Source organism: Atractosteus spatula, chromosome 13 (assembly GCF_055471065.1).
Source record: "Atractosteus spatula isolate fAtrSpa1 chromosome 13, fAtrSpa1.hap1, whole genome shotgun sequence".
In the NCBI taxonomy this organism is placed as follows: domain Eukaryota; kingdom Metazoa; phylum Chordata; class Actinopteri; order Semionotiformes; family Lepisosteidae; genus Atractosteus; species Atractosteus spatula.
The window spans coordinates 16813438-16837442 of NC_142718.1; the positions used below are offsets into that span (position 1 = coordinate 16813438).

Sequence of the window (24005 nt, forward strand, 5' to 3'; positions counted from 1 at the left end):
CATTACCCACGTCTTTTTCACTGTACAACACAGGTTTGAGTCTGAGTGTCTGTTAATAAACCAGAGCACCTTCAAATACATATAACTACAGCATGATTTCTTTATCAGTTTCAGATAAATGAGGGGAATGAAATCAGGCTTATTCTTTTGACCTATGTGCAAGTTCCTAGTTCCATGAACTGGCAGTCACTCTTCATTGTGGCAGAACTTCCCACGAAAGTCTGTCCATGGGCTGATCGAGTCTGTGTATCACTACTGGGACTGTATTAATGCTTACAAAGGTCTACAAAACACCAATGTCATCATGTTTTTTTTTGACAGTGTGTCACGTTTCATACTGAAAATTTAACACGTTGATCTGCTTTTGTTCACATTGTCTACCATACTTGAAAAATTAAGGCCCCGGTAATTTATTTCTTTTGCACACTGGTGTATATTCTGACTTGCACTGTATCTTCTGTTTTAAACACAAAGAGAGAAATTAATACAAATTAATGGGTAAATCAACAGTTGATAATTATGCCCAAAGTTTCTTTTTTATCTTTCTGAAACATTTCTGAAATGTTAAAATAACTTGTTTTTGCTCATAAACTATTAAATAGCATGGAGATAAAAAATATCAAAGTAGAGCTTTGCTATAAGCATTTTTTCAGCATGGGGAAGTGAATGGATAGAAGCTTACCATCCGCAGTCTCCAGAACACTACTGTTGTTGTAGCCCCGGGGCATGCCGCGGACTGAAGCCATTTGTGGTCGCTCCACATAGACAGAGCGCTCCAACAGGCCTGTCACATCAGGGGGTGCCGAGTGGTTATCTACAGGTGAAAAAAAACAGTGACCTCTTGAGGCGCTACCCCATTCAATAATTAACAAAACTTAGTTAACTAAGTAACTAAGTTTTTCAATTAAGGCAAAGTGCTTTTGTTAGGTAAGAAAAGGAAAGGATGTTTTAGATGGAATGTGAAAGGCATACATTCACTCTGATAATAAATCACTTTAACTCTGCATTTAGAAGATATGCATATACATTTTTATACAAGGTTCTGTATACACTCTTACCAAATTAACAACAACGGCAAAGTACTACAATTTTAATTTTTCTCTTTGTTTTCAGTTTATTTTTGACATAGCACAAGCCAATTCTGTTTTCCAGATAAAAAAAAACATTTAAACTGTGTGAACTATGGAAAAAAAGACAAGCTGCTTTTCAATTATAATTTTCTTACCAATCTCGCAAGCAGAGCTCATAGATGACATAGATCACAAATGCCACAGTCCATTTAATGCACATTTTAGGACTGCAGTTTCACAGTTAAGCACAGAACAGATTTTTTTTGGTTTTTGGTTGATTTTCACAAGCGTCTAAATGAGACATCCAGATAAAATATTTATTCAGCACAATGGAGATACTTGGAGTGTACAATAATCACATGTACAATGTTTGAATTATTGTTAATCCTAAATCATTATGAAATGAATACTGAATATTTTACAATATATCAGAATGTAGTGTTGGGAAAAGTTAATTTAAAGTCCATTACAGTTACAAGTTAATTGTATAAGAGATTACTACTTTAAGAAGTTAGAGGAAATTCATTTTAAGAGGTATTGGATTACTTTATAGAGTTACTATACACACTACATACTTCGTTGTTACTGATGGTTACAGATGCAGCCACTCAGAACATGTGTCGGTAACACAGTCCGGTATGTTATGCGATTCACTAGCCAAAGACAATCAATAGGTGGCACTTGTGGGCATTAGATGTTGGTGAAATGGTTAATGGTCATTTAATCTATTTCCCTACTGTTTATCATCTTTAAATCCACTTAATAAAGAAATACTGATATGGAGTTTTGTAGCTAAAGGGGCATTGTGATAGCAGACAATAAAATTAACAAAAGCATAACATCTCTAAATCACATTAATTTAGGAATATTAATATATTATACATACTATATATGGCTGATAGTGGTAGGTAAGAAATATACAACAGTATTACACCTTCTTCATACACATTTTCTGCACCTAAATCTTTAACTTGGTCACTTACTGAGGTAGCAGCCATATCACCCTGCAGCTCTCAACTTGCTACCCACTGAAGCTGAACAGGATTGAGCCTGGTCAGTGCCTGGATGGGAGACCTCATGGGAAGCTATGGTTGCTGCTGGAAGTGGTGTTAGTGGCACCCACCCTGCGATCTGTGTAGACACTATCTTTCAGATGAGACCTTAAACTAAGGTCCTGACTGTCAGTGGTCATGAATGATCCCCAGGCATTTCTTGATAAGAGTAGGGAGTTATCCTGTTGTCCGGGCCAAATTTCCCCCCCTGGCCTTTACTGTGGCCTCCAAATTGTCCCCATGTATGACCGGCTTGCACTTGCCCTGTGATGGACTGGCGCCCTGTCCAGGGTGTACCCTGCCTTGCACTTGGTGCTTGCCGGGTAGACTCCAGCTTCCCATGACACCGTATGGTATAAAATGGTTTGGCAAATGACATGACTTACTGAGGTTATTTTGGACAAGTTCTAACATACTCATTAGAACCATATTAGGTTTACTTGGTCACTTACTGAGGTTATTTTGGAAAGGTTTTCACATATTCATTATAATCACATTAAATTTAATTACATACTTTATAAAAAGCAATGTTTTGACCATATTTTAGAATTTCCTTAGGATCTGAGCACCATCGATTCACATAAAACAGATGCCTTCACCTTGAAGCTTAAGTGAACGAGCGTACCGGAGAGCCGATCGAAGTGGAAAACCCTGCAGGTTTACCACGGAGTTCTGTACCTCTGAACTCAGCCAGGTTTCAGTGAATCAGAGCACAGAACAGTTAGTGTAATCCTATCTTGATGGAACAAGCAAATCCAGTTCATCCATCCTGAAAGCGCTGTGACCACCTGAAGCACAGGCCTGTCACATTCTTAGCATGATACGAGCATGACGTTATTAGCACTTAGACTAATCTTAGACTATGGTAGTTTTTAGACTGGAATGTTATGGCGTCAAAAGGGCTAATTAATAATATTATACCAGTGACTTAAATAATGTACATATTATTTGTCCTGTCTGATTTTAATAATTTCCAAGTAACACATGCAGTAATTCCCCTATAGTTATTGCAAATTCAGTATTGTCAGGATTCTCAAACCAAATTTATAATAATATTGCTTAGAAACCTGGAAAATGTTTCTGTGAAAAAATAACTTTACAAAACGCATTAAATAAAAGTACAGAATTATTATTAACAGTGCCAAAATATATTCCCTTTTAGGAAAGATTCCTACAATGTCTTTGTATAAGATTATTCATTATTAACCCTTTATTTGATATTTGACCTTTCTGGGGATACATTTTAGATTGTGTTTTAGTCAACTAAAAGTGAGACTAACTACAGATGTAGCCATTCAAAATGCACGTTAAATCATCTGCGGACTACCGTAATATGTGATTGGCTGGCCAAACTGACCAACAGGTGTCACTTGTGGTGCATTAGTTGTTAGTGAAACGATTGCTTCATCCAATCTCTTTTAAGCATCAAAGTCTTTCACACGGTTACTTACTATGGTTAATTTGGGAAAACTTTTTATGTGCACCTTCTGACTATAATATGTTTATATACTTCATAAAAAGTTATCATGTTTTAACCTTTTCTATGAATACTTGCGCTCGTTATTTCAGTACAAAACCGTATACTTTTTAGAATCTGCTTAATAGGGAATATAATATGGAATCGCATATCTAAAGAAATTAATAATGATATTTAATGATCTAAATGTAATATATTTATAAAGCCCAAAGTATAATCATATTCCACTTTCTTTGTAAACATCTGCATCAACATCTTTGACTCATTTGCCCATGATTATCTTTGAAACATTTTAACCTGTCTGTTTCAGCACCCTAAATGGTATAGTGATTAGGCACTTGACTATCAAATAGGAGGTCAGTGTTCAAATTCTGGTTAAGGCATGTGTTTTTCTTGCAACAAAAAATACTTTTTTTTTCAAATCAAGTAGTGAAAATTATGCACATTATATTGACGTTATTTTATATATCACAACGTGTTCAATAAATAAATTGAAAATATGAATGAGCAAATGTGAATACTGTCAACTGTAGGAGTAAAAAACAGTTCAACTGGTTTAATTCAATTCAATTAAAATATAACAATATTGTAGGGCATGTACTGATACTGATGGGCAACTGATTCTTTTATTTTTAAAGAAAATCAAGAATAAGAAACAATAGCGTGTCAATACCTAAATTAGACATTACATGACTTTAAAACCCATAAAAAAACAGGTTTTCTCTTGATTTTAGGATCTTTGTGTAAGTTCTAAGTTTTCTTAACTTTTTAATTAAACATTTGAAACACTTTGATTTTGTAAACGCATCACACATATCGTACAGATAAAATCGCATTCAAGTCGCTGAGGAAACAGCACATCACCCTCTGAGCTCTGTCAAAGAAGAGGCAGCAGTAAGAGGAAGCTCAGCAATACCATTCTGTAGCTTGGAGTGCTTATGGCACTGGGTGTGTCTGCCTTTAAAATTTAATAATGGAATGTAAATAATTCATTTTAACTTAAAGTCCATTAATTATCATTTAACATAGCTTTCTCACCAGTTAGTTTTATATCTGAAACCATCGCTAAACAAAGCTGGTGCTTACTGTACTTCCTAATGACATTACACATGGAAAGATTATACAATTTAATCGTTTTTAATTTTTTATAAATTTTAGAAATGTTTCATCTATACAAATACCACAGACTATTCTCAATTATATTTTTGAATGTTATGTCACACTTAGTTCAATATCTTATGTATAATTAAATAAGAAGGTCAAGTGTTAGCATAAACTATTAATAATCAATAATATGTTCCAGTAGGTAGCTGCGTCAGCATGCGTAGGCTGCAAAGGAACAAGTTAAAAGTTTATTGAACGTTGAAAAGACAAGAAAGGAAACAAAGTTTTGGCTGTGGAGCCTTCTTTGGGTGTGAGCAGTAATCAATTATATTAAAATTTGCACTGTAGTAAATTGTTGAACTTCTTCCAAATCTTGTAAAAACATGAACATTTACAATACTTTGTTCAAATATACATTAAATCTATCAGAAAATAAGTAAAATATAAACTTATAAAGTAAAAAAAATAAGGTAAAATTTAATTTAAAATTAAGCCAGGATTCACTTTTTTCTGTCTGCGTCACTTCGTACTCTCTCTCAGCTGCTCTGATTTTGACACAGAATGATTAAAAATGTGGACAAGTCAGGTAGGCAAAGGCAAGTTGAAGGGGGGAGGCGTCTTCTCACCTCTATGACTAAAATCATAGAGGTGGAGCAGTGGTTCTGTGGCTAAGGATCTGCGCCTGTAGCTGGAAGGTTGCCAGTTCAAATCCCATGGCCGGCAGAAGAATCCTCCTACATTGGGCCCCTGAACAAGGTCTTTAACCCCAGCTGCTCCAGGGGCACCATATAAATGGCTGATGACCCCAAGCTTCTCTCTTCCTGTCTGTGTGCCTGTGTGTCTCATGGAGAGCAAGCTGGGGTACGCGGAAAGACAAATTCCTAATGCAACAGACTAAAATGGCTTAAGCGACATACAGAGCCGAAAAATTTTGGTGTCGACTTCTCCTCTTTAAAGGTACCGTCCTCGTGGAAGACTTTTCACCTCAAACATTTTCCCACCAACTAACATGCAGACACAAACTGAATAACACTACAAAATGTATTTGCAAGAATAGTGATTACAAACATAAAAAAACGTACCTGGAAGATCATACTAATGCACTGTTACAGTGTATTAAAACTAACACTCTATGAGCTCTACACTGTGAGTAATGCTGCCCACTAAACCCTTACCCAAAAACTTCACGGAGGCAACGTCACATAGCTGATTCACAGCAGGATACAATTTTATCTTGCCTCGTGAAAGCAATAATCCAGATATTTGTCAACATATTTACTAATTAAAGCAAAATAAAAAAAATGTGAAATATCTGCTGTAATTGTTAATGTTATGATGAATAAATTTGAGATTCTTTACAATAAAATACTTTGCAAACTATATTCACATTTCTGAATATAATGGTAATAGTAATCACTTAACTCACTTAACTTTGAACGTTTTGTGATATTTAGAAACATCATAAAAATTCAATATAGTGTTGATATTTATTATCAGCAATAACAACAGTAGTAGCAATTTAAAATTATTTGTTGTTATTAATAAATGACTATATTTAGAAATATAAAAAATGTCATTATAGTGTCCATATTTGCTATTTTAGTTATTCAAAGAAATTTTTATTTGTTAAAAGAAATCTCATGGTAACAGCTGGGTTTGAACACCCGAGCTGAGGCATAGAAGGCACACACTTAAGCCATTACACCACAGATGTAATCACATGGAAAGGAGTGAAACTGAAGCAGACATATCCAAAGAAAGTGTACTACTGTGATAATTTGAGCTACAGTATATGAATATAATTAGATCGTTATTAATTTTTTTAGATATGCGATTCCATGTTATGTTCCCTATTGATCAAATTCTAAAAGCATGCTTTTGTTTACTGCGATTCGAGCATATTCGCAGAAAAGGTTAAAACATTATAAGTTTTTACAAAGTATATAAACTTAATATAGTAAGAAGGAGCACGTACAAAAGTTTCCAAAATAATCACATGTAAGACTTTCATGCTTAAAATGTTTAGGAAGAAAATGGAATACTGGTGTGTATTTTTTCTTTAAAACACAATTACCAGCCATATACAGTTTACATAATATGTTTATGTTCCTAAATTAATATCATTTATGACCATCAGACGCTTTATGCTCCTCTTCTTTTTATGCTCAGCTACTAAAATTTCCCTTTAGTTGTAAAATTCCAAATAAATATTCAATAATAAGTGGATTAAAACATGCACAGTAAAGAGATTAAATGATTAAATCTTTTCACTAACGACCAATGCACCACTAGTGCCCCTGTCTGTCATTTTGGCCAGCCAGTCACATACCGCGGTACAAAGCAGTGGCTTGTGGGTAGTTGCGTGCGGTACGGGTTTGTACCACACATTTTGAATGCCTGCATCTGTATATTCAATTTTGTATTCATTCTTTACATCACAGTGTATTTAACATTAAAATTATATAATTAATAATTTAATAACATGAATGAACTTCTAGACCATCATTCTCTAGGAGAGTGGTTTTCAAACTGTGTTCTGCAGGGGTTCTCTGCACTCTCACATAGGCTACAAGAAAAATAAAAATTTGCTATCAATAATTGCCATTTTTGCCAGAATGTCTGCAATTTTGCCATCCGGCAAATCTCAAAAATTCTTGCAATGAGAGAAAATGGCATGTTACTAGGTAGAAAGATCGCTTAGAAATTGTTTCAACCATGAGAGAAAAAAAAGAAAAAGAAAAATGTGAAAAACGATAAAAAACTTCGCGACTTCACATCACAAGAAAATGAGAAGTTCATGACCTGATTTCAGACTCTTCCTTACAAACAGCTTTTAATGAAGTGCAGTTGGTAGAGTTATGTTGCAGCTCCAAAAACAAATATCCAGTACTATCAGAGAAAGCTCTTTCTGTTCTTCTCCCGTTTATGACCACCTTTATGTGTGAAACCAGATTTTTGTCATATGTGTCCACAAATGAAGTATGGCAACAGATTTGATGCAGTCGAACATGAGACTGCAACTCGTATAACTCCAAATATAAAAAAAATTGTAGAAGTAAGAAGCAAACTCACCCATCACACTGAGATTGTTCTGTTTCTGCTGTATTGAAGTAATTAAAATTATCAATACTCTTTTTAAAAAACTTAATGTATTGTTGTCTCACTGTGTTTTACTCAGTCATTTTGCTACCAACTTTTCCTATTTGCACTCAGTTAGACCAATGAAATTGTCATCTGGTTCTATAAATCTATTCCTTTGTTAACAATGTAAAAAATTTAATGTTTTCCTTCTGCTTTTCTTCTAACTTCTTCGAACCGAGGGTTAGAACTTTGATTCTTTTATTCTCAACAATTATTTCAGTGATTAAGCTGTATTGAACTGTAGGGGTGCTAATCGTAGACAAGTTATCATGTGATGAATCCATCTATTTTCACTTCCACTTTTCCTGATGAGGGTCGTGGGTAAGGCCGGAGACTACCCGGCAAGCAACAAGTGCAAGGCAGGGTACACCCTGGACAAGGCGCCACTCAACAGCAGGACATGTGCAAGCCAATCATACATGGGGACAATTTGGAGGCCACAGTAAGGGCTGAGCGGGGCAATTTGGCCCAGACACTGGGATGACTCCCTACTCTTCTTGAGAAATGACTGGGAATCCTTAATGACCACTGAGGGTCAGGACCTCGGTTTAGTGTCCCCATCACTATACTGGGGCATTAGGACCCACACAGACCGCAGAGTGCACACCCCCCACTGGTTCCACTAACACCACTTCTAGCAGCAACCACAGGTTTTCCCAGGAGGTCTCCCAACCAGGTACTGACCAGGCCCAGCCCAGCTTCAGGGGGTTGCCAGTTGTGAGTTGCAGGGTGATAAGGCTGCATGTGATTAATAAATGTCTGAAATAAACTCTCTGAATAGCAGTTCTAGAATGCTTTTTGCAGAACGCCGCCATAGCTAATCCTCAAAAGTAAGAAAAAAGCTTGCTGGGGAGCAGAAAAATTACATTTGACAGAAAAGGGTTCTGTTATCGAAAAAGTTTGAGAACCACTGCTCTAGGACACCTGGAGAGAGTAATGGAATTTAAGGATGCTCTTAAATGGAAATCACAATTCAGTTTTTTACATGTATATTTGCTATTAAATACTCACTTTAAAGCCACTGTGTAAATTTTTAAATACTAAAATTAAAAACTTACAATTTTTTAAGGAGACTGATCAGAGAGGCTACCATGTGGCCGATGGCAACTTTAAACAAGTTACAGGTGCAAAAGGTGCTGTGGTCAGATGAGACCAAAATCGGGCTTGGGGGAAAGACAGGAGACCAAAATTAGAGGAGCATGGAAGCGAGATGGGGAGTAGGGCGATAATAGCTCAGACAGGTTATAAGGTGCAAAGCCATGCAGAGCCTTCTAGGTGAGCATGAGGATTTTGAAGTCCACACGAAACTTGACAGGAAGCCAATGCAATGTGATCACTTACACTAGACCTGGTCAGTATTCTGGCTGCCGAATTTTGGACATACTGGAGTTTGTTCAATATGGATTTAGATACCCCAGCGAGTAGAGCATTACAGTAGTCAATTTGGGAGAAGGCAAATGTGTTGATCAGTTTTTCAGCCACAGTTAGTGATAACATAGGGTGTAGTCTAGAGATATTTCTGAGATGGAAGAAAGATGTTTTAATAATATGCTGCACATGTGGGTCGAATGTTAAGCCTGAATTAAATATCACCCCAGGGTTTTTCAATTTAGACTGAAGCTCAAGTACAGTACCATCCACAGACAGGGTTTCAGGATTTGCTTTACAAAGTTGATGGGGGGTACCAATAAGCATGACTTCAGTCTTGTCACAGTTAAGATGAAGGAAATTTTGAGTCATTAAGTTTTTATGTCAGAGATGCAATTAGATCGAACAGAGACAGCCACATCAGTGTCAGGTTTGGTATGGATGTATATTTGAGTATCATCAGCATAGAAATGATAGTTGAGGCCATGTGATCTTAAAAGCTGACCAAGTGGAAATGTAAATGCTGAAAAGTAGGGGACCCAGTATCGAGCCCTGTGGAACACCAGATTTAATGAGACCAATTTCAGCCCTATATCCGCCAAGAGAGACACAGTGACAGCGATCAGTGAGGTAAGACTTGAACCATTTGAGAGCAGTGTCAGAAACTCCAAACACAGTCTCAAGACGAGAAAGTAAGACATCATGGTTAACAATGTCGAAAGCAGCACTGAGATCAAGAAGAATGAGGATAGAAAGAGAACCAGAATCAGAAGTTATAAGAAAATTATTAGTAACTCTGACCAGGGCAGTTTCTGTGCTGTGAAGTTTGATGGAGGCCAGATTGGAGGGGTTCGGAAAGGTAATTTATAATGTGGTGGTTATGTAATTGAAATGTGACAGCACATTCTAGAATTTTGCAAGAAAGGTTAAGTTGGAGATGGGGCGAAAATTGTTTACATTGTCCAGAACCATTTTAGGCTTTTTTGGCACGGGGGGTAATGGCAGCAGTTTTGAGGACCATTGGTACAACACCAGCGCTCAAGGATTCATTTATTATAATGAGGACAACGGGACAGAGAGAAGTGAAACAGAACTGAAATAAAGTGGTGGGAACAGGATCTAATATAGAGGTGGTGGATTTGATGTGTGAAACTAGTTTACTGTGGGATGCAGAGTCAAGAAGAGAGAAGTTGGAGAGAAGGGAACCAGAAAAGTTCAACAAGCAGGGAGGAGGTTTGGGAATGATATGTATTGTGGAAAGAATGTGATGTCGGATGTTGCCGATCTTGGACCTAAAGAAATCTAAAAATGTGTTGCAAAGCTGCAATGAGGGAGGTAATGTGGTGGGGCAGTTAGGCTTTAGCAGTCTGCTGATGGTGGAGAAAAGATGCCTGGGTTTGTTATGGTTATTTTCAATGATGTGAGAGTAGTAGGTGGATCTAGCAGACTCTTATCGTATTCTTATATTCAGACAAGTAATCTTTCCAAGCCTGATAATGTACGTTTAGGCCAGAAAGACACCACCCACGGTCAAGCTTCCAGGAGACTGACTTCATAGATCTCAGGAGGGATTGTTTCATGCCAGCCAGCTAGCGCATTATCACCTCGTAGTAGAGGGAAGGGAAACTGGGTGTGGGATTTTATTTCACTCTCCATCACTCTCCTCGATCCCCACCCCCCAGACAGGCAAAGGTGATAAAGGTGATAAAAATTCTTTTAAAACGTTGCTAACAGAGCTGCTTGTAAGAGCAAGGTGACTTTCTGCTCAATTAAATGAAAGCTATGGTACAGACAAATTTGTCAAAATCAGATACTTTGTAAGTAGTACATGATAAAGAGCTCTTGTGCAAAGGCTTAAGAAAGGTTTTGAACCTTGGACAGTATGCCTCAGGGCCTCATTCGTAGTATAATCAAAACAAAGCTCCGAAAACAAAGATTTACCGAGGTACACGTCAATGAACTGCAGTGTGATCATATACTGTACATACAGTATGGTACTGTAAGTTTTTTAATCCACTACAGTACAGTATGTGTGAAATTTTTTTACAGACGCTGATTAAACACTCTGCTGGTACGGATGGGAACTAGATGGAGACAGATATATTTTTTTGCAGTTTATTACTGAACAGCCACCTTGACTACTCTGCGTTCTCTCCCGCTCTGTTCCTGATCTCCACCTGTCCTAATCACATTCTTCTCATAAACCTATGTGAATTGACTGTAATGCATATAATGTTTATGAAGACGGTGGAATACTGTGTGTACTTTGCATTTTTTATATTTAGCTACAACTATCATCTACTATATGTACATTAGGTATATATTATGTATGAGACCATACGGCTTTAAAGCCACTACAGTACAGTATGTGTGGAAATATATTTTTCACAATCAAAATTTAAAGTAAAATTATCCTGATTACTCATTGCTGAAATTTGCATTAAGGCACAATATAGATTATTGCAGAAGCCAAAAAGAAGCACATTGGTTCACAACAAGCTACAGTGGAATAATAAATTATTTTTCATATATTGAACTGAGTAATATTGTTTTTGTAAAATTGCCCCACTCTCTTTTTTAATTTAATATTTAAAATACTGTAGCATACAATTTAAAATTAAGAAAAGTCTAAAAGTATACAACTTAAATTCGATAATTGGAAAAAGATTGTCCCTCAGCATTGATCGGGATTCGAAACCAGGCGTTTTCTGGTGACAGCCCAAATGTTTCCACATGCCACGTTAACCTTTCACTGCTCCACCTGGTGGTTTACAAAGTAGTGCAGTCCAACAACTGAGTATTTTAAAAAATGTGCGGTAAAACGCAGAGCGGCCACCGCAATGTACTGCATTATCGGAGACATTCTGAATGGCTGGATCTGTACGTTAATGTCTCACTGCTCCATATGCAGTTTTACAGAGAAGTGCAATCCTGTATCAGCTTATTTGAAAAAATAATAAAGGTGCCTTTTGGTGCCATACCAAGACAAGTGTTGCAGTACGGTGCTTTACACTTCGAGCAGTGTTGCCAGATTTAACCATACAAAACTTTACAGCTCTATAATGTATCTCAATAAGACAAGTAGCCCAGACAAAGACACTAGATTTAGAGCCAAAGCACCAAGCACAGAACAAAGTACATGACCACGTAAGTCTGAGGCACCATGGCCTTGTGCACTACACAGTTCAAACAACAAGAGGCTGTTTGTACATTAGAAAGTTCAATGCAGAAAATAATTAGGAAATATTACTTGGTTGGAATTTTTTGTATTATGGTAGGACTCTTTCCCTAACTGAACTGTCTGGGACAAGGAACAAAACAGGTATGGACTTTCATATCCATATCTCTTAGCTAGCAATGACCTCCAGAGTCCAGCAGTGGACAGCAGTGTGAAAAGTGGAGAAAGCTCTGCCTAGCCCTTGTTGAGACCTCTACAGGGGGTATGAGTGCAAAGCAGACACTTAGGTGGTCGGGTGTACTGACCTAGATGGGTATGTGCCATAAGGTCTGCCAGCACGGAGGCTGCGGCGGTGGTGGTGACGAGGGACCTCCCTCCGGGGTGGGATGAGGTGGAGGAGGCAGAGGATGAGGTGGAGGAGCCCTGGATAACCCTGTTAAACCAGTGCTCTACGTTGGGGTGGACCTGGTAAGGAGTTGATGATGCAATCCGGCCTTGTCGACGCAGGGATCCCTCGTCTTCGGAAGCCGATGAGGTGTCTGTGTGGTCAAAATAATAATTATAATACTAGAAATTATTGTAAAAATGTAATGCAAATGTGATGCATACAAAGAAAATAAAGATGGAAGCAACTTAAACTGTCAGGTATCTTATGAAGAGGAAATAAACAGGGTTTTGGCAGCACTTAATGAAAGGACCTCTTCCATTTGGTAGAAGGATCTTCACATCTCATTTTGAAGCACTTTTTTGGTTCCTGTTAATATGCGAGACTAAAGTGATAAAGGGTTCTTTCTGTCTCAGCAAAATGGGATGGCCTGGCGAACTCTGAAACGTTTTGATTTAAGACGTTTAACCAATTAAGAGCCACATGGCAGCACAGTCAAATCACAGTTACAGTTCAATTAATATTTGGGCTGCAGAAATGAGTGCCGTTATTGTTCAAGATGACTTGTGTTTCAACAGTTAAACCAAATGCCTCTTTTTCTACAAACTGAAGGTGAAATTGATTGTGTAACAGTTTGATCAACAAAAACATGTCAAAAATCAATAGTGAAGTCACAAATTGCTTTAATTATCTTTTTTATTTAAGAAAACCACACATGTTTACCACAGCAATGCTGTAATAAATTAGGAAAAAATGTTTTTGATTTATAATATGCTGTTTTAGTGTGTTTCCTGGACATACAGAGTATATATAATATCTTAACATTCCCTGCCCCCCACCCACAATATTATTAAGGTGTCTTTATCATGTAAATCCATGCAGAAACTGGTTATTGTTATGACTATAATGTCCAGCTGCTTGAAGCAGCTGTCAGCAGTGGTGTAGCAGGATTTTATATTTGGGGTGGCAGGAACACCAACATAAAACAGTGATCTCAAGGTTGTTGCACGTAAAAAAAGAAATTTCATGAAAGCCAGGAGTGTCACTATTTGACAAAGCAATTTCAATGCAGAACATGTACAAATAATATGGCATATCATAAATCACAGCTGAAAACCAGTGCAACCAACTAAATACAACAAACACACTTCTATATAGATATACCACCTGATTTTCTTTTGGAGATAACTACAGGTAATATAATAAAATGCATGTGGATTACACTATACTAAGCTATGTCCATGACACATTTTATTGAAAATGTCGATATTACAATTTTTAGGAACATAAGCAATTGCATTTGTATGTGAAATACCTTTGGAAAGTAACCTTTTGCCACAACAAAAAGCTTTATGCTACTTACTGAGCTGGGCAAATATGTGCTTGATGAAGCCTGCCCTTAACAAGAGTAGTATCAAAAGTCCTACCTATTAGTTTATAAAGTCCTAATTAGGAAATAATCATAATGGGAGAAAAAAAAGTCCTATGTATGATATTTTGAATATATTGGATATGTATGTACTATCCACAATAGAAAGTATATGGTATATACTATCATTGTTATACTATATAGTATAAAAATGCAGCTCACAAATATGTAAGACAAATTATGCCATGAATAAATAAAAGCGCATATTCAATTAATTATAAAACCATGAACATAAACACAGCAGCTGCATTTATTTTTCAATGTGAAAATGCTAAGATTGAATCTGTGTAGCAAAACTGTACATCCGACCACATCACTCGTACAACACACACGTGTGACTTACAATACTTGGCAATAAACAGCAGAATTCTAATTACATTCACCACTGTATAAAAGGTTACAACTTTTACAAATGACAAAAGATACCAATTTTAAAACAAATCTGGAATGTTTCAAAGCATAAGTCATTAATCCTATTTAAAACCTGCGTGTAAGATCATGGTGTGTCCAGCAGGCAGTTAGGTTACTTGTTGTCTTTAGATTACTGAGGGTAGAAAGATGCAACAAGCACCAGGGGGCTTTTTTACAAAGTAAAATTACTCATCCAGATAACTTCAGTAAATATATTGACAAAACTAAAGATTTTTGGTTTCACAAAGCAACTTTGCATTGTATCCAGCACAGCTGACTGCAGTTCACAGCCATCGCATTAACAACTACCAATACATTTTGTATGTATTTCATACCTTTGCATTAACCCTTCATTAACCTTGGAAATGCGCTCATCTCTGTGACATGGGCTGCCTTTGCAATCACTGGAAAATATATTTAGCCAATCGCTAAAAATTACTGAATTAGGAAAGGTGTAAAAAGAAGATGAAGATGATATTTAGCTGGCAGCACAGGACGTGATCTCTCACGGCCTAAGGACCAGTGAGCCTGTCTCTTATTAATGTCTTGTGTTGTATGTTATAGGTAAATCTGCTACAGGTATGATTGTCCTGTAAATGTCTGTAGGTGTTGTGTTGATTGTATATGTTTTGACATTGTAATTCATATTTTATGTCAATAAAGCTTGTTGAATTGAACTGATACAAACAAATCATGGTATCATGATCAATATTGTTGGGTACACTTTGGATAGTTAATACCACCTGAAATGTGCTTTCCCAGTCTTTCCAGGGTGTGGCCAAAATCTCCTGCCCCTCTTCTTCAGTTTAATATTCGATAATGATAATAATAATGATAATGTTTCTTTATTAGCCCTATACAATTTCTTGCATTAGGAATTCGTCTTTTCGCATACCCCACCTTTTCTCCATGAGACACACAGACAAGGAGAGAAGCGTGGGGTCAGAGCACAGGGTCAGCCATTGTACGGCGCCCCTGGAGCAGTTGGGGTTAAGGGACTTGCTCAGGGGCCCAACGGAGTAGGATTCCTCTGCCGGCTGCAGGATTTGAACGGGCAACCTTTGCAATCCCAGGCGCAGATCCTTAGCCACAGAGCCACCGCTCCGCTCCGCCCCGGTATAGTATATCTAGGTATAGTGATACTATAGTTTGAGACTTTACCATGTGCATGGCAGCAGCTATGGGCTTAAGAGATTGTGAATTTAAAGTGAGTATTTAACATATTTTGATATATAAAATTAATAAAAGTCAATATAATATGCATATTATTAGTAGATTTTATTAAGAAAATAGTTTATTTAGTTATGATTTCAATTATAAAAAAGTACATGATATTAGCTTTAAAAACATATCTTACTTAAAATTAAATTAACAGGTGCAATAAAAACGAAAAGGTTTTGAGTAGTTATTTGAATGAATGTTTCGCATACTATATGATGCATTTGTAATAATAATAATAAACTTTATTTTATATAGCGCCTTTAAAGGTGGCTTCTCAAAGCGCTTTACAGGATGACAACAACAATAAATAAGAAGAATACACAAGATAAAACACAATTACAATATAAAGAGGAGACCGTGGATGGTGGTACTAAGAAAAGCAGAGGGGTGAAGAATGAAACCAGTTAAGTAAAGGCTTTTCTGAAGAAGAGGGTTTTGAGTCTGGATTTGAAGGAGTTTAGAGAAGGTGACTCTCTGATATCCTTGGGGAGAGAGTTCCAGAGCTTGGGGGCATAACAGGAGAAGGCCCTGTCACCCATACAATGTAGACGGGCTTGGGGGACAGTAAGAAGAGCAGAATTAGAAGAGCGAAGGTTACGAGTAGGGCGATAATAGTTCAGACAGGTACTGAGGTGCCAAGCCATGCATTGCCTTATAGGTGAGCATGAGGATTTTAAAGTCAGTAATGAGTTGATGAGTGTCCTTGCACAGGCTGGTAATGTTGTTAAATCTCCACTACAAGCTTGCAGTACTCCTAACGTATGAAAGCTCTGAAAACCCCCTGTTGTTTTCTTTTTCAAATGGTTTAGAAAAATAATTTTTAAAAAAGGGTTTCCTTCTGCACGCACCAATGACAACCACCCATCAATGGTGAAGCTGGGCAGAACCTGCAGGACGTCACTACAGCCAGGCAGCATAGAATTCATGACATAGACACCACCATCACAGCATAAAGAGCTTTTGATTTGTGACTCTTCATGTATCAAGGATTATACAAGAGTGCAGCCCATCCCCAGTTCAATCCAATTGTGAGGGGCCAAGGCAACCACCAGCACATGAGATTCTCCATTAATTGTTACATCAGAAAAATTAAGCTGAAATAGCTGTTACATGAGAAAGCTCTTCAACAATTTTGGTAAAGCCAAATTATTATAAAAGTATGATTTTATGAACTACTAAGAAGAAACAAGAGCAGAAAAAACACATACATAAAACCTTTAGACTACAATTATAAAAATATACATAGTGGCTCTAAAATATAACTATTTAAAAGCACATAAACATGGAAAAATCTCATGTATATAAAAATATTTAAGGGCATCTTTACATTCCCTTACTCTCTCTGAGTAATATGTTGGTCTGGAGTTTTATACATGTTATTACTTCATTTATTATTAATATTATTTTACATACTGTGTTGTATAAAAAAATGCCAATATAGTATACATATTATTGACTATAATTATTAGAGAAATAATCTTTATAAGATTAGATAAAATCACTTTATTAGCCAAATACAATTTCTAGCATTAGGAATTTGTCTTTTCGCATACCCCAGCTTGCTCTCCATGAGACACACAGGCAGGGAGAGAAGCTTGGGGTCAGAGTGCAGGGTCAGCCATTAATACTGTGCCCCTGGAGCAGTTGGGGTTAAGGGCCTTGCTCGGGGGCCCAACAGAGGAGGATTCTTCTGCCAGCCGCAGGATTTGAACCGGCAACCTTCCAGCCACAGGTGCAGATACTCAGCCAAAGTGCCACCTCTCCGCTCACAATTATCCCCACTGGACTAATGCATTATCCTAATTTGTGTTTCCTTTTCAATGACAAGAAATGTAGTTAAAATTTGCACATTAAAAACTTTCCAAAATAAGAGCAAATGACAGAGTTAAAGAATTCAGATTTGCAGAAAATGTTTATGAAGAAGCTGGAATACTGTTATGTACCTTACTTTTTATTAGTTACCACTCTCAGGTATGTATGTATTTTATATTTATATCGATAAATTAATACCATTAATGACATTCAGAGACATTATTATACTTCAGTTATTTTGTATTTTTAACTACCAAAATTTCCCTTTAGTTACACGATTCCATATTAATTTTAAGTAGATTTAAGAAGCAGTAAAACAGATTAAATGAAGCAACCATTTAATTTACATCCAACACATCACAAATGCCACTTGTCGATCTTCTCTGGACAGTGAAAAGTTAAGTTCGGTGTGCCAACTGATATTGCGATATCCAGCAGACAGCTTACCACGAGCAAGACTTTAGCTGCACATTCTGAGTAGCTGCATCTTTATATCTGCATCTGTATATCTCTAGCTGTCATTGTGGGATACACTGACCCTCCAATCAGAGCTGAACCGCTGGAGAAGCAACAACTCTAATGTGGCTAAATCTACTTATTCTTCCATGTCCAGTTGTGAAGCTCCTAAATGAAAGCTGAAACATAAAAAAGAACAACTGGCTATTCCAAATCAGGTGTATATAACAAAAACGTGGAAATTCTAAATTTATAAACAAAAATAATACAGAGACTGGAACAGCACTTATCATGACAGCTTTTCCGTCAACACATATAGACTATAAAGTTCATGGAAGAAAGATGTTTAGCTTTCTCTCCAGGTCCTTTGTTTAAAATCTCATTGGCATGTTTTCCATCTCAATTTCCCATGGGACTGTGTGTATGGCTACACACCATGCCAGAAACTATATCAGGACTCATTAAACAGGAAAATAACATTTTGACAAGAACAAGATTTGACTTGCTCTTAAAACTGGTTTCAAATACTTCACACAATGTAGTACTTTTAAGAAGAAAAAATAAATTTGTGACTCACCTTTTTCTGAATGTACTGTATCTTACATTTATTAAAACAAAAAATAAGTAACTTGTCCTATAGCCCCTCTGTCTAAAACTACAGTAGATTAAATAAACAACAAAATAGCAGGCAGTCACTTGGCCAGTTAAGATTAGAGATGACCTATTACCAATTAGGCAGCATGTCAGCAGAATTCTGTCAGGGAAATCTACCCATTAATTGGGTGGAGACTACAGCGATGTGACATGCAGATGTCTGAACAAAGTACTTCATGTCCTTTAGAATTTGCTCAGTTCCTTAGATTTGACTGAAGAATCAAATCTGAAAGTCCAGAAAGTGTCTAAGTATGCTTCTTATTCTGATACCTGTCAGATTCATTTTTAAGCCATTTTAAAGAGAATTATGTTACCTTTTAAAAGTTAAGGTTTCACTCATTTACAATGTATAATAAAACAAAAGACGTTCAGAGCTCTCTTCTCTACAGCCTGCATTACTAACACATTGAAAGCTGTGGAATTACATTGTATCAACCAGTTCACAAGGAAAGCACAATCTTGAAGTACTTGTTTGTGTATATTCCTAATGATCTTTCACGATTTTCAAATCTTGCTGGCACTGTTCAGTACTAAAAGAATTTTAAAAATTAAGCAGCAAAAGTCTGCAATATCAGCCACTTAAAAACAGGTAATTTCGCTGTGATTTAAATGTGTTAAAAAGACAGCTTTCTGTCAACTACAGAACTCTCCAGCCTTTCCCCCCTACAATTCTAACAGAGGCACAAGATATACATTCTAACTTTAATATAATTGATTACTAAAGTAACAGGGTATCTAAAAAAACTAAAACATCATATTTTTGTTTTCATCAGCCAGTTTCAGAATGGTTTTTCATGTACAGATGCAGGCACTCAGAATGTTCGGGGTGCCTTGTGCCGTAACGCAAAGAACATGAGGCAGTATGCCTAAAGGTACTGCCCATCATCTTTTCTTTTCAAATAATCTGATGCAGGACTGCATTGCTCTGTGAAACTGCAAGGTTGTGCAGTGAATCTTTAATGTACCATGTGTCTAACATACAGAAAGTCTTATTTTAAACATAAAAAATTGTATTAACCCATTAGTGTTTCCCTGTGCTACTCATACTGTTCAGTTACACTTACAGAATTTTGTTTTTTAATGAAATACAGTATAACAAAATGCCTAGTAATTGTGAATAAAAAGTAATAAGAACATTTTATTTTAGGTTTTGATTGTAAAGTATTATGCATTGTAGCTTTAAAAATATCGCATTTAAAAGCAAACATAAAAAACCAAAATCAGTAGTCTTGAATAAATATATTATACACATACTGTAGTGGCTCTATCATACTATATTTAAAAGCAAATGAACACATAGAGTACAGTAAAAAAACAAAACAACAGAGTTTGGTTCTCCACTACCACTAAGCTCCATGAAGTTGCACCTCCTACACCAGTACAAACAATGAAACCAACCACATTCGTTACTACTCCATTTGTGCTGGTTTGTAGTGTTAAAAGTAGCAAGAAGAAGAATTCACTGAGCCACCCTGTAACAGCTAGTGCTGGGTTTTCATTCTGAAGATATAGCACTTTCTATTTGGGTAATCACATGATTGTCTATATAAGGAAGTTTACAGTTAGTAATGCGCTAATAGATCATGTACTTACTTTTAATTAATTGTGAGGATTTCAACACCTACAATTTGCTATCTCAGTCTGTCCAGTGGGGAGTGGGATGGATATTTGATTTAAATACATTGCCGTTTTAGCCTTGAAAAAGGGAACATTAGCAAACAAATACATTTAAAAAAAAAAAAGCTTTAACTAGCATGTCATAATATTTTATACTTGTGTCAATATATTTTTAAAACTGAAGAAGTAACCAAAGGTGTTTTTTCATTGTGGCTTTTTTAAATAAATAGGCAATTCAAAGACACTTAAAGATTAAACCTATCTTTCAAGCTACATATTCAAAAAGGTTCAAATGAGCAACGTCTTGCATTAACAGAACATTGTTATATTATTTATGCAAAGCAAATACACAAACATTGAAAAGTATAAGCAAATTAGATTATATGGTATATTTTGTAATGGGCACTTTGTAACAAATATATATTTGATAATAATATACAATGCAAAGAGTAGGGGTCATACCCCAGCGTCCTGAACAAAATTCCCTTTACCAGTCATGGCCTCCTAATAATCCCCATTTATAAATTGGCTTCATCTCCGTTCTCCTCCCCACTGACAGCTGATGTGTAGTAAGTGTACTGGCACACTATGGCTGCCGTTGCAAATTGGTGTTTGAGGAGGGGTGTCCCCACTACCTGTAAAGTGCTCTGAGCGGAGTGTCCAGAAAAGCGCTATATAAGTCTAAGGAATTAATTTAATAATAATAATAATAATAATAATAATAATAATAGTGGTGGTGGTGGTGTAAATATGTATATTTACGAAGTTAACCTAAGTAATTAATCACAAATGTCCAAAACAAAATTGGAAACACTACCATATCACACGTACAGTCTTCAGTAATATTCTAAAATATTTTTGTTTACTAAACAAATTTTGAAGATAATATTTTCAGTATTGTATTTGAATTGGAATGTTTTTATGATTATATACTGTATCTAATCACTTTATTTTCATTTCATTTTCTAATCACTTAATCCAGTGAAGGTTTGTGTCAGAGCCTATTCCAGCAGGCAACTGGTGCAAGGCGGGGTACACCCTTGATGCAACACTAGTCCTTCGCCACATAGACACTAACATCAGGGTAAATTGTCCCAGAAGCCAATAAACACTGTAAGCACCTGGAGGAAACCCATGCAAACACGGGACAACAGTAAACTCCATGCAGATAGCACCCCAGGAATCAAGCTAAAAATGCCACTTTGTTAAAGATTGTTGGTCTAACACGTAGCAGTGGTTCGTACTCCCCCCTTTTGACATGTTTGAAATCTCTGTCTTATTGTGGTTTATTCGTGCTATTCATGTATTATTATTATCGTCATTATAGGCTCTGATATATAAAATAGTACAATTTCAATATAGTATCCATATCTTTTATTATATTTTTTTATTAGAGAAAGAGTTTATTTGTTAAAAGTACAACTCATGCATTGGCCAGATATCAAACCCCGAGCTTCCAGGTGGCAATATGAGAATTCTACCACTGAAGTAAAGCGTCACTCAACTTGGAAGCAATAATTTAAAAACTACAAGCTTTACATATTCTATTTTCTACAAAAGTTCCAGCGAAACTACAAGCCTTTCATTTCCCATTGCAAAAACAACAGCAAAATGCAGTTAAAATAAGTACATCAAAACTTTTACAAAATAACCACAACAAAAGACAGAGTTAAAGAATTCAATGCAGATATTTATGAAGAAATTGAATACTGTTCTGTATCTTATTTTTAATTTTCATATTACCACTACCAGCTATATACATGTATTTATATTCATAAAAGAATATAGGTAATGATGCCGAGAAACCTATTTTTATTTTCATTTATCAAAATTTCCCTTTAGTTACATTGTTCCATAATAATATTGAATATTAAGTGGATTCAAGTAGTAAAACAGATTTAATTAATCTAATGTTTTCACTAATATCTAACACACCACAAGTGCCTCCTGTCGATATTGTTTGGCAAGTGAAGATTCTTTGTGCAGTGTGATGAATTTCACTGCAACACACCGCAGTCCCCGGCTGTTAGTTTTGATGTCCACTCTGAGTGGCTGCATCAGTAATGCCTGCTTTAATGACTTTTCTTTGAAGTCAGATCTGGATGGGAGTGTCTCAATTGCAGGTGGAGAGGCTGGGTCTCTCTTACCTGGGGGAGTACATGTTTCCACAGAGGACTGGACTAGAACAGAGCGTCTCTTGGAGGGCATTGGCATTTTTCTCTCTTTGTACTTGGCCAGAGCTGCCTGAACGGCTTCCGTGTGCACATCTGGTAGGAGAGAGCAAAAGTCGCGCATTCATCTCTTTAGTAACAAAGTGTGAAATCAAAATTGACATTTAAAAATGACCAAATCTGACCAACCTTGGATTTTAACTAATTACTGTGTATTCATATTAGGTCTTTAAAAGTGCTAACTACTATATAATCAACAAGTTTTAGATTTTAAACTTTGAAGATATATTATATTACATAGATTTTGTTGTTTCTGCAGGTATTTTCACATACAGATAGTTCAGATACAGGTACAAGGCAAATACATACCTGAAAAATGCCATGTAAGTGAAAAACAGGGGATGACATGAGGGCTAACATGAGGGCTGAACTCCCAAATAAAAACAATTGCAAACATGTATTCATGTAAGATGTTTATACAGTTGTATTATTTTTTTTAAGATAGTTTGTTAATATTTAGCATTTCATGCAAAATAGGCATAATTGGACTCCACATCAACCTTCAGTCCTTCATCTCTCAATGAGCCTCTTAAATGCCATTTATGTTAAAGCCTCTTTAACGTATGTTAAAGTATTGAAGAACAATACAAACATAATTTCACTAATTAGGATTTTAGCCAGTTATTAACTGTCAAAGGTTTGTTTTACTAACTGAACGTTAAGGTTGACATTTTTTGTGTTTACTTTTTAAATTATGACTTTAACAATGTTTTGTTTACAAAGATTTTTTCATGCATTTGCTTAATTTGCAGAGATGATGGGGAGCTGCTTGTGTGTCACCAAAGTGAACTGAGTCATCCACTGCATGCAAATGAGTACCCACTTGTACATCAAACACACTCGGACATATGCCTGTTACTGGCGGCACCCAAGCACACTTAAGTGAGAACTAACTCTTCCTATTGTCCTAGAAGTGATACAGTTTCTTAAAGCAAGTTAAACCAGAATACACAGATTTAGAGCACATAAATCCAAAATACCTGCATGCTAAGTCATTCTTTAAAACCTACTGAAACATCAGCTCAATAGGTTAAACACTTTTTTAACTTTTTTAACTTTTTTAATCATTAGTGTTACAATCCTCCAATAAGAATGTAAATTTACACACAACTACAGAGTGGCTGACACATTGTCCAATAAGTAATTGATAACAGTACCAAAAAAGCATCAAATACAGTTTTAAGTTTCCCATTCTGTAAGTATCCTACATTATAATGTGTTCCACCAGTTCCCTACCAACAAGAACACACAGGGATTCCATACCAGATCGAAAGCGCTCATCCCGCGAATTGTTGGAACGTGATTTATGCTGTTTAGAGACAGCAGGAAGGGGCTGAGTAGACACCTGGACTCTGTTTTCAACCTGAAGTGATGGATCTACACCTGCAAGAAACAGATG

The 24005-nt window shown here is 36.3% G+C and overlaps 1 protein-coding gene across 2 annotated transcripts in view; it reads right to left on the bottom strand.

The window, feature by feature from the left end:
• The window catches only part of LOC148821799 (disco-interacting protein 2 homolog A), a 254394-nt gene that overhangs the window by 109088 nt on the left and 121301 nt on the right, over window positions 1-24005 (bottom strand). For both annotated transcript variants that reach the window (XM_088931048.1, XM_088931049.1), the window contains exons 3-6: window positions 23870-23989; window positions 22523-22642; window positions 12696-12929; window positions 683-814 (exon numbers count right to left, since the gene is read on the bottom strand). In XM_088931048.1, the coding sequence (XP_088787174.1) occupies window positions 683-814; window positions 12696-12929; window positions 22523-22642; window positions 23870-23989 (606 nt within the window). The remainder of the gene's footprint in view (window positions 1-682; window positions 815-12695; window positions 12930-22522; window positions 22643-23869; window positions 23990-24005) is intronic.